Here is a 20,910-nt window from a genome sequence, read left to right on the forward strand (position 1 = left end):
ATATATAACTATATTATATGACTTTCTTATGTGCTTGTTCATCTTTTGTAAAATAAATTTGATTGATATTTTAAACTTAAAACAATAGGCTGGTGTGATGCTCTATTGATTTCAAAGATCTTATGTGAGATCTTATGAAAATTAAAATTTTCAGACCGGGTTTTCTGTTCATTTCATAGGCATGTTACCAAGAGCTTACCTAGATTTCGAGGCAAGGATAGACACTCTGAAAGGTATGGGGAGTTGAGACTCACCATGAGAATCTAAGATACAAGACCAAAACAATCTAGGGTAAGGTCAGAAAATACCCCAAAATGTAAAAGTGTCCTATTTTCTATTAGCAGTATCTTTTATTTAGAAACATTTATTTCTCAGTTTCTCGGTCATAGCTGGATTTAGCACAGAGAACACCGTTGTCTCATATTTAGCCAACGAGTTTCTTTTATGATGTTGCCTAGTTTTCTTCTGTTATATCCCCTCCCCCTCCCCCACATTCTAGCAAATAGTTTATAAGTAATGTAGACAACATTATCTGAAACAAAGAACTTCACAAATGAGTTAATTAATTCAGAATAAAATAAATCTGGGATAAGGCTGCACAATGGGTCAGCACTTTACACATTTATCTCTGAGACTTGGGTTTAAATCCAGCCCAAACTGATTTGATTAAAGTCTTCACTGTCTTCTACTTGTGAGGGTTAGATGTGAAATTAGTCTGGCGCAGTTTCACCTCAATTCCTAATAGGCATGAGCACACATCACGAACTGCTCATAATTTGGCACAAAATTAACAATCTCACTAAGAAAGGCTGTAGGAATGTCATGTGGGTAGTGAAAAAATCGACACCGGTACAGTAGGGTGCATTCCTCCTAGATTATGGTAAAGGTTCTTCTAGTTTATGAAGAAAGCATGATGTCTGGGAACAGTGTTTAATAATATTTACTCAGCGACTGGCTGTGCAACATCTGACCTGGGAATTCTTGATACTGATATTGTGAGAGAAAAGATGAAAAAGTATTCCATTCCCTAGCATTGATAATCATCACCTTGATAATCCTAAAATGAATTCAAAAAGTGTTTTAAACAGAAATACGATAACAGAAAACGATGTTTTGCCAAACAGTGTAAATAAGGCTATAGACAATATTTATAGACTCGTCTACGTACTTTTGGATAGTTTCAATGATGATTTTATGATCTGTGTAAGGAGCTAAAGAAGGTCATAAATGGGGTGAATTTACGTGGGGATTTTCCCAATTGTTCGCTGTAACTCTGACGGAAGATCAAGAGAATCTCTGTAGAAATTTACCCCCAAAGTGTTTCAGAGAAGGGCAGGGAGTAATTCCAGCGTCCTGGCCAATATTCGTCCTTCATCCAACACCATCAAAGAAGCTTACCTGGTCATTTATCTTACTGCTGTTTGTGGGAGCTTGTTGTGTGAAAATTGGCTGCTGAATTTGCCTACAAAACAACAGTGACGAGTATTCAAAACAATTGATTGGCTGTGAAGCACTGTGGGACATTATAAGATGCAAGTTCTTTCTTTATTTGGGATGGAAATTAAAAATGGCCCATTTTCGAGTCTAGAACCAACGGGAGGCACAAAGCTCGTGCCCCAACCAAGAGGCATCACCTTGCATTAGTCTACGATTTGAAACAACCAAGTCCAACTACCTACGAATTATTTTAAGGCAATCTGCTATTTCTTCTTTGACCTGCCCTGGTCCTCATTTGCAAATGGACAATTTTACTGGGCAAGAGATCAAACTTTGTATGAGTGACAGCATGTGGATTCACTCCTGATTGGATGACTCAGTTGTGATCCGCTACAAGTGTTGATGACTTGGATAGCTTTCCTCAGTAAGGCTTCCAATTTATTTTTGCCACATGAATCAAATATAAAGGTTAAAGTGCATGTCAGTGTCAATCCTTCTTCTTGCAGGTGTAGAAATGCCCACTCAAATGGTCTTCTTTGCGGACACCTCGAGGTACATTAGATAAAGATGCCTTTAACACTTGATATCTTGGATTAGCCCAATAAATTTTGAGCAGGATCTGCTTCTCTCTTGACTTGTAAGGATTACAGCTGATGAATGGTAATTGCACTGAGATGGAAGATGGGAGCCCGAGTGCATATCCTGTGGAGGACATGTTGAAAGTTAAGATACATGTTACCATTGGTTACATAAAGCCATGTCTATTTTTTATTGGGAATTCACAGCAATGTAGACTGCTTACCTTTGGTAGATGAACTAAGCTGCTGCGATATGCCATCCTGGTGGTTCTTCTCTCCTATTCTGCACTTCATTCTCCCTTTTCCCGGCATGTGGTCCATGTCACTGTTCTTTGTCCTGTATTTCCTTCAGTGAGATAACATCCATCTCATCCAGCATAAAACACACTCCCTATAAGCCTATCACAGCAGGGTTTGTTGGCATCTTCCCTTTCTCTTCTCTTTCAACTTAATCCTTTCAGTTACATACTCACAAATTTCCTGAACATAACAACTGGTGTGGCGTAGGGTTGTCAGTCACTTGATTAATATAAGCATGGACTGCAGACTAACTGATGTTGCTGATATGTCCCTTATGACTGTCTAGGAGGGGCTGGAGGCAAAGAAGTTCAGGACTGCAGCGATCTTGGCTACAGCAGGCAGTGTTGTGCTAGCGGTAGCAGTTGGCTGCAGGTCTTCTTGCAGGATGTGACACAATTCTGCAACTGACTCCCTGGCGAATCAAAGCCTCCTTTCTCTGAGAACTGTGGTAACGTTATTCTAGGCCTATGAACAATATTGGGAGGGTAAGAATTCCTCTGAGCATGCCTCCTTTTAATTGCTCTTCTTTGAGTTGTAGCTCTGTTTACTACTTCCTTCTGCCAGAGTGGGATTCCTAGAAGGACCCCCATTAAGAAACAGCCGAAATGCCAAAAGCTCCTTTACAGTTCAGGGCCTATAATAGTGACTCGAAGCACTTTTAAAACCTTAATGGTGAAAAAAACCCACATGCTATTGCAAGAAAAATGTCTCCAAAGGCTTGATACAACTTTAGCCAATAACAGCTGAAAGATCCCTTTAAATAGCATTTAAAGTGGCTGCCTTGGAACTTGTACCAGTTATGGTTCAAGGGTGCAAGCAAGAAGTGGTGTTAGTCAGGCAGCAAGATCAGAAAGTGTTGTAATGAAGTCACAGGACCATGATTTAAATGTATTTATGAGGCTCCCACCTGTTCCAGACAGGAGCTTTTGCTGCCAGGAATGATTCCCCCCCTCCACCCCCCAAATCCCATGGAAAATGAGTTGAGTTCTGGGTGGGAGAAACTACCACTATTTCTGCCCCTTATCAACCCATTATCAGTGCACTCTGCAGTCAACCATGGCAGTTGCTAGGAAAGTGGATATAGAGTTATAGAATGTTTACAGCACAGAAGGAGGTCATTCGGCCCATCCGAGCCTGCGCCATATAGACCTCCATGATGTGCTTCTGTTCATCACGCACCAGTTGCAGATTATTAAAGGGGAACCTTTCGTGATTCATGAAAGCGGCTGTGTTGTATGAAGGAGCCTGCAGGATGATGTGGGTGCAGTAAACAAACCTGGGCATAGGGGAGTCCTGCAATCTGTACAAACCCCATAGCCCTATCCCGCTGTGTCTGGATATCCATTGGGAAAGTGATGAATGTGTTAGCTCTAACAACTCAGATTTCTACCCTCAGGGAAGCCTGGGCATGAAAATCTGAGGCTCCAACCTAAGCCGTCCAGTCCAAGGCACAATATATAACTGCGCTGCCTGTTTTGGGCTCCTCTTCTTTCATTAAATAAAAAGTGATTTTTGTTGTCAATGTCCATTAAACAATTTTTACTTATAAGTATATTACTCGCTAGTCTAGAAATTTCATAAATGACTTTTAAAGAAGTAGAATGTCAGAAAGAGTTATCTAATATACACGAGTCTAAAAACTAAGTTTGAGCTAAGTTTCTGAACAACAGCAGAGGCCCAGGTTGCCTGGCCGCTTTGTCCGAGATGGTGATGACATTTGGGGGTGGGGAGAAAACTTAAGGAGAATAAAAAGAGGTCAAATCTGGTGTCGTGGCAGACATGATAGGCACTGTGTTGATATCGCCGTACACTGTGCTGTGTAATGTAAGACACTCAAAAATTCCTTCTTAAGAACATAATATACATAAGAAATAGGAGCAGGAGTAGGCCATACGGCCCCTCAGACCTGCTCCGCCATTCAATAAGATCATGGCTGATCTTTGACCTCAACTCCACTTTCCCGCCCAATCCTGATATCCCTTCATTCCCCCAGAGTCCAAAATCTATCAATCTCAGCGTTGAATATACTCAACGACTCAGCATCCACAACCCTCTGGGGTAGAGAATTCCAAAGATTCACAACCCTCTGCGTGAAGAAATTCCTCTTCATCTCAGTCTTAAACGGCCGACCCCTTATCCTGAGACTATGCCCCCTAGTTCTAGACTCGCCAGCCAGGGGAAACAACCTCTCAGCATCTATCCTGTAAAGCCCCCTCAGAATCTTGTATGTTTCAATGAGATCACCTCTCATTCTTCTAAACACGATGTGGAGATGCCGGTGATGGACTGGGGTTGACAACTGTAAACAATTTTACAACGCCAAGTTATAGTCCAGCAATTTTATTTGAAATTCACAAGCTTTCGGAGGCTTCCTCCTTCCTCAGGTGAGGAAGGAGGAAGCCTCCGAAAGCTTGTGAATTTCAAATAAAATTGCTGGACTATAACTTGGCGTTGTAAAATTGTTTACAATCTTCTAAACACGAAAGAGTATAGGCCCATTCTACTCAATCTCTCCTCATAGGACAATCCTCTCATCCCAGGAATCAATCTAGTGAACCTTTGTTGCACCGCTTCCAAGGCAAGTATATCCTTCCTTTAGATAATGAGATCAAAACTGTACACAGTACTCCAGGTGTGGTCTCACCAAAGCCCAGTACAATTGTAGTAAGACTTCCTTACTCTTGTACTCCATCCAATCCCCTTGCAATAAAGGCCAACATGCCATATGCTTTTCTAATTGCTTGCTGTACCTGCATGCTAACTTTCTGTGTTTCTTGTACAAGGACACCCAAATCTCTCTGAACACCAACATTTAATAGTTGCTCACCATTTAAAAATTATTCTGTTTTTCTATTCTTCCTACCAAAGTAAATAACCTCACATTTCCCCACATTATACTCCTGCCCAACGTCTTTCTGGGGAAAGGTGCACAGCATTGGTTGATTCAAAGATTGGCAGGAAAATTAATTCTTAACTAGTGCAGAAAAAAAACTACAAATATGAAGTTACTAATTATATACAGCAATGAGGGGAAAAGGCACTGTAGTTTATATGATTCCACAGACTTCATTTTCCATCATTGCCACTTCTGTAATCAAGGGAATATTTTCCTCTGTTTGCTAATTTTGGCAAAAAAATCAGACATGAGTGTAAAGTGGGAATACTGCTCTATACTTCCAAAAACATTTTCACCAAATTAGCAAATGGAGGAATACTTTACCACTAAATTTTAACTGTTTTAAAAATGCTCTTGATGTGTTAACAAGTAAGCCACACCTACTTGATGCAAGTACACCTTGTCTAATCACTTACTAGAAGCGTTTCTGCCACCTGGCTGCTACAAGGGCTTGCTTTCATCTTCACCTTTTCTTGTGCCCTAAAAGATAATGAAAGTTTATTTTCTCAACAAAAATACAATATAACTTTGATACGGTGCACCCAAGCAGGAGCAGAAGGGCATGGTGAAGGTAGTCTTTATGCATTGGACCCAGGAATCCAAGTGGCATGGTGAGCTAATAACGTCCATTCACCTCTGGGACTTGGGTTTGAATCCAGGCCAGACTTATAAGATGAAAGTATTTTTTCCTATTTGTATGGGTCCTCTGTGAAAAGAATTTGGGGCAGTGTCAATCCAGCCCCTATTGGGCATGTCCCCTTCGCACAAAACAGTTCATCATTTGGCAGAAATTGGCTTTAAGCTTGTACATTCAGTCAGGGGGACAATAACAACAGCAAGCGTGGGAAACGGAAATGTGACATTGATGTAGCAGGGGTGCTCTTCTGTGGTTGAAATAAAAGCATATTTTTGGAGCAGAGTAGGCGGAGCTTTACCCATTCTGTACCTAACTTGGGAGTGGCTGATCGTGGCACATGGTGCCAAAATGGAAAAGTGATCCATTTCCCAACACTAACATTCCTACCTAACAAGCATAAATTCAAACCCTAGTTTGTAAAAAATCAGTGTTTATGGCTCATATAATAGGCAGGCTAGGTTATACAAAGAGTGGGTTTGATGTAATTCAATTGAATAGGAAGCTGTAAACAATTTATGTGTTATATCAAAATGTTGTTGTGAGTGGTAGTAGACAACATGATGATGAGCAGGGGTGTGTGATATATCAGTGATTGTTACTGTAACAGAGCAAACAAAGGGGTAAGTCAGGATTCAGCTTACAGTTAGATGTCAGTGGAATGGCGATAATAATGGCAATAAATAAGGGCCTGCTCCAGCTAGACCTGTATAAGAATATAGTGTATGCTTGTGTAATATAGGCCTTCAAATGAAAGACAAGGAAGCAACTGGCCTTTGTCTAGATACAGTGATACAACATTAAGACATTATGCAACAGAATGCTGCAGTGAGGATTGTGGTTTAGCAGAGTGAGAGCATGACTTTTTTTCTCTTCGGTATTGTCTCCTCAGGTCTGCCACTCGCACACTTCCTCCCTTAACTGGGGCCTTCTCCAAGGACACTGTCAAAGAATGACCTTTATACGGAGGATTTTGTTAGTTTTGTTCCACCCTGCTCCTTACCAGCATGCTCATAACAGCCAACAAATTAACCAACTGCAAGTCATAGTTAAAGCTTGCCAAATTAACTACTATATGGGATTTCAATTAAACATTGTATAAAAGGACTTTAATGCTATTGCACAGTCTTGCAAAGAAGTCTATTCATAGACTGGTGTATTACTGATGATTATAGAGTGTTGGAACATATTTCCTGAGTAGTTACCTTGAGTTTGACACTGAACTATCGTTGGTGTCACTATTAAGATTTTTATTCGGAAACACAGAAGTAGTCATTCCAGTATGCATGCTAATTGGAGGAATGCTGGCAGCTGTTGTAGTGTTTAGATCTTCCCCACCATTGTTCAAATCCTTCAGAGAAGTGGCTGCTGGATTTGCTTTATTACAGTTAGTGTACTTTCCTTCAGTTCCTGGATATTTTCCTTCAGTTCCTGGATATTTTCCTTCAGTTCCTGGATGCTTTCCCTCAGTTCCTTCAGAAGGATTTCCCTGTGTGGCTTCCTGAGGCATTGGAGAAGATTTCCATATAGTTGGATGATCCACTTGTTCTGCCTTTATTGTTTCTGTTTTTGAACTAGTACGTTTGTATTTCCTGCTTTTAGGCTCTTTGTCCTTTACTGCGTCCTATGTAAAAAGAAAATTGCATTCTGTATGATTAAGTGTAAAAAATCAGCTAGACAGGACCTGTCATTTTGGAGCATCTTGGATTAATTTTGATCCCAAGAATCATGCAAATACATCAACAAACACACCAGACCACATCAGCTTTTTTTAAAACTTTGGCCAGTATTTAGATATTTTTTAACTAAATGCTGCAAAAGTCACTCTGGAGTAACAAAAATAAAAGTTAAATTTTCTAAAAGGTAAAATCAGTTGACAGTCAATTATGATTATTGATTTAAGGCTCACATCAAGAGGGTATACATTCTCGTGTGTCATGACAAATCAACTGCACTTGGTGCCACTGCACTGAAGTACACAATTCTATTTTGCCTCTGCTGCCAAATTCCTGATTTGAGTTGTGCTACTCTGGGCAGATCCCAAGCAGAGGTCACACTTCATGATGTTTCTTTAATTAAAACTACAAACCCCACAGCTGTTCTTAAATTATGATTTGAGAACTATTCATTAAAATATTGAGCTTCTCAATTTTTTTCTTAAATTAACTTTGGTTTGAATTTATGAACATTTCTAATAGTGTGATCCCTGTCTTGGCCATGCAGAAGAATGTCTAAGTTCATAAATGGTGAGTTTTTTGAGGAGGGGTGTGATGATGGCAAATATGAAGGGGAGGGGGATGGTACCTAAGGAGAAGGAACCATTAACAATATCAGCTAACGTGGGACCCCGTCTCCCCTGCCCCATCCACCCTCACTTCCAAAGGTGGGAGGAGCTCATGGACTGCCTTGTCACTAAGATTGAGACCATCCATTCAGCTGCCTCTGCTGCTTCCCTCCCTTTCCCCTTGGGTTCCCCCCTGCCCTAGCCCTGAACTTGCATCTTTCTCTAGTTTCTCTCCTATCTCCCCTCATGCTCTTTCCGACCTCAATTTGACCACGAGACCCACCTCCTGCTCCCTCGACCCTATTCCCACTAAACTGCTACCCAACTTCCCTTCCTGGCCCCCACGTTAGCTGATACAGTAACGGTTCCCGCTCCACAGGTACTGTCCCCCTCTCCTTCAAATCTGCCATTATCACACCCCTCCTAAAAAAGAAACACCCCTGGATCCATCTGTCCTTGCAAACTACTGCCCCATCTCCAAACTCCCTTTCCTCTCCAAAGTCCTTGAATGTGTTGTCGCCTCCCAAATCCGTGCCCATCTTTCCCGCAACTCCATGTTTGAATCCCTCCAATCAGGTTTCTGACCCTGCCTCAGTACTGAAATGGCCCTGATCAAAGTCACAAACGACATCCTATGTGACTGTGATGATGGTTATCTATCCCTCCTCATCCTTCTCTACCTGTCTGCAGCCTTTGACACGGTTGACCACACCATCCTCCTCCAATGCCTCTCCTCCCTCATCCAGCTGGGTGGGACTGCATTTGCCTGGTTCCATTCTTATTTATCCAACCGTAACCAGAGAATCACCTGCAATGGCTTCTCTTCCTGCTCCCGCACTGTTACCTCTGGAGTCCCCCAAGGTTCTATCCTTGGCCCCCTCATATTTCTCATCTACATGCTGCCCCGTGGCAACATCATCCGAAAACACAATGTCAGATCCCACATGTATGCTTACGACACCCAGCTTTACCTCTCAACCACCTCCTTCAGCCCCTCCACTGTCTCTCATTTGTCACATTGCTTGTCCGACATCAGTACTGGATAAGCAAAAATTTCCTCCAACTAAATATTGGGAAGACTGAAGCCATTGTCTTTGGTCCCCACTGCAAACTCCGTCCCTTAGCCACCAACTCCATCCCTCTCCCAGGCCACTGTCTGAGGCTGAACCAGACCATTTGCAACCTTGGCATCCTATCTGACCCTGAGATGAGCTTCCGACCACATATCTGCTCCATCACCAAGACCGCCTACTTCCACCTCCTTAACATCACCCGTCTCCGCCCCTGCCTCAGCTCATCTGCTGCTGAAACACACATCCATGCCTTTGTTATCTCCAGACTTGACTATTCCAATGCTCTCCTGGCTGGCCTCCCATCTTCCACCCTCCATAAACCTGAGCTCATCCAAAACTCTGCTGCCTGTATCCTAACTCGCACCAAGTCCCTTTCTCCCATCACCCCTGTGCTCACTGACCTACATTGGCTCCTGGTCCGGGGACGCCTCTATTTTAAAGTTCTCATCCTTGTTTTCAAATCCCTCCATGGCCTCTCCCCCCCCCACCCCCCAACCCCCCCCTATCTCTGTAACCTCCTCCAGCCCTACAACCCTCTGAGATCGCTGCACTCGTCCAATTCTTGCCTCTTGCGCATCCCCGATTTTAATCACTCCACAATTGGCGGCCGTGCCTTCAGCTGCCTAGGCCCTAAGCTCTGGAATTCCCTCCCTAAACCTCTCCAACTCTCGACCTCTCTCTCCTCCTTTAAGGCATTCCTTAAAACCTACCTCTTTGATCAAGCTTTTGGTCACCTATCCTAATACCTCCTCATGTGGCTCAGTGTCAAATTTTGTTTGATACCGCTCCTGTGAAGCGCCTTGGGATGTTTTACTATGTTAAAGGCGCTATATAAATGCAAGTTGTTGTTGTGTAGAGTAATGTTATGCATAATTAGCTCTGAATGCTACAGCTTACAGCCACCAGTAAAATACCACTTCCAGGAGTTATCACAGTTCATAATGCAGGTTATATTTTAAACTACTTTAATTGAGTAGAACCAGTTAGCTGAAACATCAGTTTGGTGAATTATTAAGTGATGGATCTCATCTGAATCAGCCAGTTTGGTATGCTTACATTTATTGGTACTAAATACTCTTTATAAGTCACTTACGCATTGGAAGTGGGAATTTTTACTATCCTGACTTAAATGATAATCACATTTTATTTGCATAAATATCAATCTGCTATTACAAATACAAATGTGACCCTATTCCTTCAATATTATGAAATATCTGAGGCAATTTAATATTATTATAAGCAATAAGCGCTGTTTGTCTATCAAGGAAACAAACAGTTGCCATAACTGATTTGTTTCCAGATTAAATCATTGGGGTTGCAATATGAAGTTTCTAGATAATAGAGTACAAAATGCATTTTTTCAAACCATCTCCCAATGGACATTTAGAGAACAGTGTTCTGGATTAACTAGAGTGGACTGCATATCAGAGTTTGTGGAATTATCACAGCAAACGATTGGAACTGAGTCACCACTCCCACCAGACTCAATAAACAAATTCCTGAGTCAAGCAGGTCTGTCGTACTCCAGTCTGGTTCACTAAAATGATCAGGAGGTGTACATCTGTCATTGGGGATTTCAATTCTTCCCACTTTGCTCCCAACAACCATTCAAGCCAATGCCTAAAGGGTAGGGTAGTCCAACCTGAATAAGCAGCAGGAAGCTAACCAGTGCTCCATGCTGCTAAGTTTTGTGGATTTAGCTGGTTAAATTTCAATAGTACCCCTATCCGCACTTCGGGATTTCTAAGGTCTTGCTAAACTGCAGCTAAGTTCTTTGGACATAGGTAAGTGGAATACAACCCTAAAGACAGAGAATGTGCACTCCATATCAGGCAAACAGAAACTCTACTTGAGGGGACTTCTTGGTGGCTTGGTTTGAAGACTCTTAAGCATAGTAATGGGTTTTTCATGGATGGCAGATTCCCAGATGGTTAAAAAAAATCGTTTCCATGGTGTCTGCTCCCACTATCCTATGTCATTCCCCATCCCACTATTTGTTCTTTGGTGCAAAATTAATTAGTGTTACTGCTGTTAACTGTTAACTCAAAAGATTTTCTCCCCCAAGCACTAGTGCCGCACTTACATTTGCCAAACCAGCCATTCTTGTGCACTCTTCTGAGTGTGATTGATGGTTTAATTGCATGAACAGCAATTAGGACCAACTTTGTACTATAGACTTCACATTGAGCAGAAACTAAGTGGAGGCTGTCCAAAATCATTTCAAGTAAGGTCTTTCCAGCCAGAAGAGAGAGAGAATTTCACCCAACCATCTGGGTTTGATTCTAACCCACGTCACGGCAATGAAAGGGCAGTGTTTTTTTTTATTCGTTCATGGGATGTGGGCATCGCTGGCAAGGCCAGCATTTATTGCCCGTCCCTAATTGCCCTTGAGAAGGTGGTGATGAGCCGCCTTCTTGAACCGCTGCAGTCCATGCGGGGAAGGTTCTCCCACAGTGCTGTTAGGTAGGGAGTTCCCGGATTTTGACCTGCCAACAATGAAGGAACGGCGATATATTTCCAAGTCGGGATGGTGCGTGACTTGGAGGGGATGTGCAGGTGGTGTTGTTCCCATGTGCCTGCTGCCCTTGTCCTTCTAGATGGCTGAGGTTGTGAGTTTGGGAGGTACTGTCGAAGAAGCCTTGGCGAGATGGTGCAGTGCAGCCTGCGGATGGTACACACTGCAGCCACTGTGCGCCGGTGGTGAAAGGAGTGAATGTTTAGGGCGGTGAATGAGGTGCCAATCAAGCGGGCTGCTTTATCTTGGATGGTGTCGAGCTTCTTGAATGTTGTTGGAGCTGCACCCATCCAGGCAAGTGGAGAGTATTCATCACACTCCTGACTTGTGCCTTGTAGATGGTGAAAAGGCTTTGGGGAGTCAGGAGGTGAGTCACTCGCTGCAGAATACCCAGCCTCTGACCTGCTCTTGTAGCCACAGTATTTATGTGGCTGGTCCAGTTAAGTTTCTGGTCAATGGTGACCCCCAGGATGTTGATGGTATTGATTCGGCGATGGTAATGCCATTGAATGTCAAAGGGAGGTGGTTAGACTTTCTCTTGTTGGTCATTGCCTGGCACTTGTCTGGCATGAATGTCACTTGCCACTTATGAGCCCAAGCCTGGATGTTGTCCAGGTCTTACTGCATGTGGGCACGGACTGCTTCATTATCTGAGGAGTTGCGATTGGAACTGAACACTGTGCAATCATCAGCGAACATCCCCATTTCTGACCTTATGATGGAGGGAAGGTCATCGATGAAGCAGCTGAAGATGGTTGGGCCTAGGATACTGCCCTGAGGTACTCCTGCAGCAATGTCCTCGGGCTGAGATAATTGGCCTCCAACAACCACTACATCTTCCTAACTCATTGACCCATCCAGTTTTTTAAATATTATTGTAAATAAATGTTTACCCAATAAAGTGTCTTATAATTATAATCTTATAATAGAACACAAAAATTCTCACCTTTCCGTGCTTTTTAGCACTTTGTTTCACATTTAACAGCGTCTTTTCATGTTCTGTGATTTCTTTGCTGATGTTTTTACGTTTTCTAATCAAGAGCGGATTATCTTTCATATCCTTAAGAACTTGAGCCTGAATCTCTGGGATAAATCTGCAAATACAAGGAAGGTGTTTCAAGGGATCCTGCAAACAAACCTCAGTTCTTGTGGATTAATTATTACTAAGACTCTCGATTAATCACAGTTAACTTCTGCAATTAACCCATTCATTTTTTTGGCGATTATTTTTTTTAATGAACGTTAATCGCACAGATAAACCCACCGCCACCCTAATTCATTAAAACAAAATTCACTGCTCCCAACTAGGTAGCTCTGGCAGCCCGTGAGAGCTTTTCATGTTTCCAGTCCCCGGGCTGCACGCTTCTTTGTATCAATTCTCAGATGCGTCCTTATAATATAACATGTATTGTCAGGTAACAATTATTATTATCTCCAGCTACCTCAGCCTTCATTCTCTTTCCCCCATCATGATGACGATGTTAATGATGACTGATGGAGAAAGTGGCAGGGAGAGATGCTTTGTTGGGTGTAGTGACTGAGGGATCCAGGCTGCCCTCCTTCCCACTCAAGTTGCTCGCTCAATGCCTCTTGACTCCCACTTGGGCCGCCACTGCTGCTGGGAAGGTGGTAGGTGGACAAGGAGGATTAGGGAAGGGGATTGGTGGGGTGGGAGTTTCTGGGTGGAGTCTCCTGCTCCTTCTACCCCCTGGTGAGGATCCCATATTTGGCTGGGGCCTCTGGGCACAGGTCCCATATTCCCGTGTGTTAATGTTCCCTTGACTAACATCAACCAAGTGGGCAGATAGGATTAAAACTTCCTACGCTGTCCTGTCCTGAAGTGCACCCAGGACGCTGCAGAGTAGGGCATTTCTGTCTATAGGCTGAGTGCAATCACAGCCAAGGGATCAGGTGGCTCTGACTCGTGAGCATAAATTGGACACCCATTAGATAAATACAATGCATTTAGCTATGTTAGAAGTACGGAAGATTTATTTGAATCTAGAAATAGGAAGACGGGGTTTTAATATTGAGTTGTTTTTTCGATGATAAAAATAGCATCAGTACTAAAACAAACTTGAAAGAGATAGATGTAGTAATTGCATCAGTTAAATTTGCGAGTAAAACCAAAGTTAACCGAGGTTAAAAATTTAAACGCGAGATTAATCACGATTAATATTTTACTCGCTTGACAGCTCTTACATTAATACTTCAGTCAATTTGACATAGTTTATTTTTGTAAATACATTTTTTTCTATTTTATTGCATGCTCTTAAAATATAACCCAAATGAATCTAAAATGCTATCAGTTCTCTTTGTTATACAAGGGATGAAACTGGTGTATATTTTTCGAGGCAAAATCTTAACAGCCAAAGCTCCATCAAGAGGTGTATTTTTTTAAACTCAGTACTGATATGGGTTTAAGGAAGACCTTTTAAATCTTTATTATACCCAATAATGTTATTTAGTTTGGTCCATATTATATTGTTGCTGCTATGTGGCTCTGAATACACTTATTTCCTATTAATATGCCCTATTTTTAGTGTTTGTTTCCTTTCCTTGGTGACCAATAAGGTTAGCAATATCATTGCTGAAGAACCAAACACATGTCCACTTTGGGTACCCAGTGTTTGCATCAGAAACTCTCAGCTCAGCTACAACACAAGATCAATTCAAAGTAAAGTTCTACACTCTCCCATTAACTGCTCCCAGGTCAGTTATACGACAGGCTTCATTCTGAATAAATATAACTTCACCCCAACCATCAGCATCACAGTTTTGCTTCCCATAACTGCCATACTTGTGTGCTCTCTGAGTACGATTATGTGGCAGATTTTTGGATCCTGTTGAAGTTCAGTTCAGAATGGTTAAGTTCTGACGGTAGATTTTATGAATTCACACTCATGGTGCCAGGGTTTGTGTGACAGAGAGCATAACAGAAATTCAGATGTGGAGGTCAAGGCGCTTCCACTGCGTGTATATATATATATATATATATATATATAGTATAGCAAGAGAGAAGATTAGCAATGTTCAAATATACAAACCCAGTTGGTGAGCCAATGGGTAGCTTCGGAAGTTGCTTGGTGTAAGTCTGAGTTGCCAGATGCCACCAGAAAACAATTGAAATGGACACTGATTTACAATGTGGTCCATAGCTAGCGACTGGTGTCCACGGTCACATTGTGCATTGTCTTTCATCTTCCAAAGGTGTAAGAAATGACCACATCTGCCATGAAAAGTTCTGAGGCGGTTCAATATGGACCATAGTTTCCAGGGTAGGCTGAAGCCTGGCAGTTCTTTTATGGGGTCAGTAATCAGGTATTTGTTTGTGATATTAGCATTCTTTCAAAACTCTTTCCAGTGTGCCTCAAGATTAAATGAGGTCGCTTTAAGACTATTAAATCCAAAAAGCCTTGAGAGATTTTAGGCATGTCCTTGGAAAATTCTGGAGGTCCTCATGAATTGGTAAGTTCAAGTTGGCCTTGGTCGACTGTACTCTTGAGCTGCATGTGCATCTCTCTGGATTTTATGTGGGGATATACGTGCCACAGTGGATAACCATTAAACGGGTGTTGATTTTAGTGTTCCAATTATGATTCTCATCAAGACATTGCACATCCAGAGATTTGATATGTGAGCTGCCCTCACAGACTTGTTTGCAATATTCAGCAGTCGAATACACCAGTACAAGAGTCGCTCTTTGAGTGCCTGTGAGTTTTTGAATGAAGCTGCTCCTTGCTTTTACCTTTCACAAGTCTTTTCCAAATGAGCTTTTAAAGTCAAGCTTCTGTTCAAGGTTAGACCCAAGTACTTCAGATAGAGCTCATTCTGGACCCATTGGCCACAAAAGGCAACATTAAGTGGTTCCTTGGCAGCTTTGTTGTTTAGGTGAAAAATTGTTATCACAATTTTGGAGGCGTTGGGGTGAAGCTGCCATAATTGAAAGTATTCCGCCATTAATTTCAGGTCGATAGGGACACTTTTGTCTATGGTGGTGAGGTCTTTACCTTGTGTTGCAAAGGCGATGTCATCAGCATAAATGAACTTACACAAAATTGTGTCAGGTAAGTCACTAATGTAGACATTGAATAGTGAAGGAGGCAGCACAGATCACTGAGGTAGACCACCATAAAGGAGCATGAAGGGAGAAATATTTTTTTCCAAACAAAAGTTGTGTTTTTCTTGTCATTATCTGGATCAGTGACTTTGAGATCAAGGTGACTGACTTTTATTGCCTTTTGTTTCTAGGCCAGTAGTAAATAAAATTTAAATCTCCAGTAGCTTTCTAACATAGATAGGGCTAAATCTGCCTCTGCGCTAACATTGACACTAAAGGCAACTTGTATCACTACTGCGATAAAACACCATTTTAATCTGTAGCACAGAAGTGCTATTACCAAGCTGAGACAATAGGCAAATAAGGTGCTATCATAATTCTGCCATTGCTGCTTTGTGATTGATCTTGAGAAGTCATGCTAGAGAGTGAGCCTTTTTTTCACCTGTTCTTGGGATCTGGTTGATGCAGGTAAGGCCACATTTATTGCTCATCTCCAGTTACCCTAAGAAGGAAGGTGGTGATGGGCCTTCTTCTTGAACCATAGCAGTCCTTGTGGTTATGGTGCTCCCACATTGGTGTTAGGTATGGAATTAACATAGTAGTGATTGTTTACAACTGAGTGGTTTGCTAGCCACTTCATAGGGCATTTGGAGTCAACCACATAATATGCAACTGGAATCGCATGTAAGCCAGAACGAGTAAGGGCATTACTGAACCAATTGAGTTTTAGATGATGAGTCTTCCAATTTCCTCCTTGTGAAGGAACACATAGCTTTGATTCATTGCCTCTCATTTCAACAGTAACACTGAGATGTGAGGAGAACCACCAGAACAGACTCAAGTTGTTGCCACTATGCATGTGTTCCAGTCTGTGCATCATGCTTCTCCCATCCACTTGCAGGGTAAGATACTGCGAAGGCCTGGAAACAGTAGTCCTCTCACTGCAAGTGGTCTATGACTCACTGGGAACCAGGTAGAGAATAAAGGGATCTAATACATTCACAATTTTTTAAAATTGGAATCGATTATGTATTATGGTATTACACTCCCATTCATGTGTGAATCTCTTTTTAATCAATTAGGAGAAAAGTAAGTGTTATTGTTAAAAATATCCAGTAAAATAGCTCTTATTTTGATTCAAAAAGTCCTCACTTCTCTGAGAATCCATCTGCTGTGAAATATTCATGTTTCAGCAGCTCTGTGCATGAAGATCTCTTGTCTGGGTCCATCTGTAAGCATTTCTGTGAAAATATCATAAACTTCCAATCAATTTTTCTGTCAAGCAATACCTGTAACTGTGTCTCAGTTATTGATTAACCAAAAACCCTAACTTCAACAATTAAATCATAGAGGGTAAATTAGCCTGGCTCCCAAAAGTAGTTCAGGCCTCTCATTCAGGATCACCTACAGATTCCACTTCAAAGAGGATACCTCACTATAGTGCCTCATTTTAAAAAGGGAATTTCACTGTTAGAAAGAAGAGAAAGAACTTAGATTTATGTAGCACCTCATTAGGTCTCTCAGAAACACCCCAAAATGCTATCCATAAAATGAATTACTGTGAACTGTAGTTACTGTTATCATTTAAGTGAACACAGTAGCAAATTTGTGCACAGCGAGATCCCCAAAACAAAAATGAGATGAATAAACAGTTAATTTGCTAGTGATGGTATTGGTTGAGGCGTGAATTTTGGCCAGATCAAAAGAACTCTCTGCTCTTCAAATAGTGCCATAGGATCTTCAACATCTACCTGAATGTCTAATTATGAGGGCGGTGTGTATGATTGTCAACATGATTGTGTGCATGAGAATGTGTGCAAATGTGACTGTGGGAGTGTGAGTAAAAGTACAGCTGTCAGTGTGAGTGTAATTATGAGTATGTGCGTGATTGTGAGTGCAAGTATGAGAATGAATGTAAGTGCGATTGTGAGTGCATGAGCAAGAGCATGTGTGGGATTGTGGCTGCAAGAGTGTAAATATCTGTGACTTACAGATCTTCAGGTATATCTGACGTTTCAAACAGTTGTCAAACAATGTCTTTGCAATATTTGGATTTTTTTTGGATAAGCAGTCACACTGCTTAGGCACAGTGTTCTGTGCCTGGCACTTAAAGCTGATTCTGAAAGACAAAGATTACCACTTCACCCCATAAAAGAGCCTAGCTGATCTGGAACTAATGCACTTAGCTCATCCTGAAACAATGCTAGGTTAACATATGTATCTGTGCTATTATTAATTTAGCTCCAGCACACTGTGGAGCTCAGTGGCTCCTCCCAGACATGGTGACCCTGAAAATCCTTAGGCTGTTATGCCAGGATCACACTCACCAGGGACCACTGTGTGGGATCAGTGAAAGGTTCTGTCATTTGATTATTCATGGCAGGTTTCTACAATACTGGGGGCACATTTTGGGCACCTGCCATCCCATACCAGGTGGCATGTCTGGAGCCTGCTGCCCTGAAGGGTGGTGCCTGTTGCCTCCCCCAAAAGAAGATTTGTAAGAGGTTTGATAACATCAATATGAAAAAAATTATTAATGTCCTTGGAGGTCTAGGCAATGACCCAGTTTGTAACTCTTCCACTGCACTCTCACCTGAATTGCAGTGGGAAGTGGAAGTGTGCCGGAAAGGCTGTGGAATTTCAGCCCCAGTGTTTTTTTCCCAGTGACACATTCAAAAAGGTGTTACTCTCGCAGCTCACGATTCCTGGTGACATTTGATGGAACTTCATGATGCTACATTGATGACGGTGATTCTTTAGAAAATGTCTGGATTCACATTGACTGTATTCAGCAGTTTTAAAGCAGTAACAATGGCTGACTGAAAACACCAGTAAGTGCATACAATTTCTTCCTTTTAATAATTGGGTGGCATTCAGTAGAGTAAAATTCCCTTTTTAAAAAACTGAATAATCACAGAATACATCCCTCTGATAACTGATTAATAATTGTCTTGCCCTCAAACACTTTACCTTTACCAGCAGAGTCAATAAAGGATTACATCTTAACAGTCTCTTTTCTGGCGATTCGGGTCTTTGGATGTCTGGTAGACATACCCCAGCAAACGTAGGATTTTTACTAAAAAGACTCTTGAGACGTGGTGTTAAATTTCCTGATCAAAATAAACAGTGCAGATTAAAATAAGGCAGCTCAGAAATGAGTGAACTCCAACAACTAATATGTAAGGATCCTTAAACAAACCTGTATTTATCTGAATTAGCACATAGCTTTGATTATAAAGCTATCTTTACACTCAGTGGGGTTTCTCAGTTGATCCTTGTAGTTTGTGTGTTTTTATACGCCACCTCAATCTCCTCTCCTCCTTTCCTCTAAGAGTAGAGTTCATGTACACCCTGGCACTTTGCTCAAGTGGCTATTTTTCATGGCCACAGTGAGTGTAGACAGTCTATATGACTGCAGCAGCCATCACAGTTGATCCCAATTCCCAGCAGGAGTGGCTAGGTGGCAACATTGGTCATTTTATTTTTCCTCCTCAGCAATGACACTGACACCAATTATAGCAGCCTGACTGCTCATTGTGGGAACACCATCACCACAAGGACTGCAGTGGTTCAAGTAGAAGGCCCACCACCATCTTCTCAGGGCGACTTTGGATGGACAATAAATGTGGCCATGCCAGTGTCGCCCACATCCTGAGAACAATAAAAGCAAAATGCCCAAGAACAACTAAATCAGCACAGATCAGGGATCAAACCTGGGACTTTCCTGATCTCCATGGCTTAATATCATATCACATATTTATGCTTTAAAACTGTTGGTCAGGGGAACAGATTTGTTGGGCTGGATTTTCCAGCAATCTTTCTTTGTACTTTTAGCTTTGCGAAGTAAAACAATTTTGTGCTTGGCTGCTGTATTGCCATTAATGACTATGGTCAGAATGTGGTAAGCAGGACAGATCAGTAAAATTACCAGCTGGTGCTGATTCTTTTTCATGCTTTTTTCCCTTTATTTTTGTTCATGCTCAAGGTAATGGAAGTTAGTACTGTAGAATGGAGCACTTTCCATTTCAGGCACTCGGTGTCAGCATCATTCAAGCGCTCCCAGGTATAGCACAGCTAAATGCAAAGTAAAATTCCCTCTACTGTGCCCCAGCAATAGGTCTCAGCTCAACCTCAGAAGAGCAGCCTCCATTACACCAGTGTGGCACATTTGTTTGCATTTCTCATACCAACTATCCTCAGCCTGTCTGAATTAAGAGCAGTTTTGTGCTACAGGCTCATGCAGGGCTAGGAGGAAAGAGCAGGATAGTGGGACTAATTGGACAGCTCTTTCAAAGAACCGGCAGAGGCACAATGGGCTGAATGGCCTCCTTGTATGATTATGGAGCAGTTTTATTGTAGTTCTTAATGGTGAGAGAGTAGAAGCTGTGGAGGAGCACAGGAATTTAGGTGCCCATATACACAAATCATGAAAAGCTAGTGCACTGGTAGAAAAAGTAATCAAAAAGGCTAATAGAATGTTGGCCTTTATTTCAAAGGGATTGGAATTCAAAGTGAGGATAATGCTCCTGTTGTACAGAGTAAAACCCCATCTGGAGAACTGTGTTCGTTTTTGGGCACTGAACATTAGGAAAGACATATTGGCCTTGGAAGGGTACAGCACAGATTTCACCAGAATGATACCAGGACTTAAAGGGTTAAATTATGAAGAAAGGTTGCATAAACTTGGCTTTTATTCCCTTGAGTTTAGAAGGCTGAGGAGTGATCTAATTGAGGTATTTAAAATGAGAAAGGGATTCGATAGAGTAGATAGAAAGTATTTCCTCTGGTGAGGGAATCCAGAACAAGGGGGGCATTATCTTAAAATTAGAGCTAGGCCATTTAGGAGTGAAATCAGGAAGCACTTTTTCCACAAAAGGTAATGGAGTTTGGGAACTCTCTTCCCAAAAAGGCTGTGGAGGCTGGGTCAATTGAAATTTTCACGACTGAGATAGATTGATTTTTGTTGAGTAAGGGATATGGAATAAAGGTGGGTAAATGGGGTTGAGGTACAGATTAGCCATGATCTTAATTGAATGGCGGAACAGGCTCGAGGGGCTGAATGGTCTTCTCCTGTTCCTATGTTCCTAGTAGGACTGATATCTTTAATAGAATTCCAATGATGCTACTTCCCTT

The 20,910-nt window shown here is 41.8% G+C and overlaps 1 protein-coding gene across 6 annotated transcripts in view; it reads right to left on the reverse strand.

Moving 5' to 3' along the window:
* LOC137332392 (cyclin-dependent kinase-like 4) overlaps positions 1–20,910 on the reverse strand; it is a 76,397-nt gene that overhangs the window by 35,628 nt on the left and 19,859 nt on the right. For 3 of the 6 annotated variants that reach the window (XM_067996190.1, XM_067996188.1, XM_067996191.1), the window contains exons 6-10: positions 18,748–18,887; positions 16,930–17,018; positions 12,664–12,811; positions 7,051–7,469; positions 5,628–5,691 (exon numbers count right to left, since the gene is read on the reverse strand). In XM_067996190.1, coding sequence (XP_067852291.1) covers positions 5,628–5,691; positions 7,051–7,469; positions 12,664–12,811; positions 16,930–17,018; positions 18,748–18,887 — 860 coding nt within the window. Of the gene's footprint in view, positions 1–1,183; positions 2,415–5,627; positions 5,692–7,050; positions 7,470–12,663; positions 12,812–16,929; positions 17,019–18,747; positions 18,888–20,910 lie in introns of those variants that run through there. The other 3 variants (XR_010965652.1, XR_010965651.1, XM_067996192.1) reach the window with 3 other exon arrangements.

Source organism: Heptranchias perlo, chromosome 14 (genome assembly GCF_035084215.1).
Source record: "Heptranchias perlo isolate sHepPer1 chromosome 14, sHepPer1.hap1, whole genome shotgun sequence".
NCBI lineage: Eukaryota > Metazoa > Chordata > Chondrichthyes > Hexanchiformes > Hexanchidae > Heptranchias > Heptranchias perlo.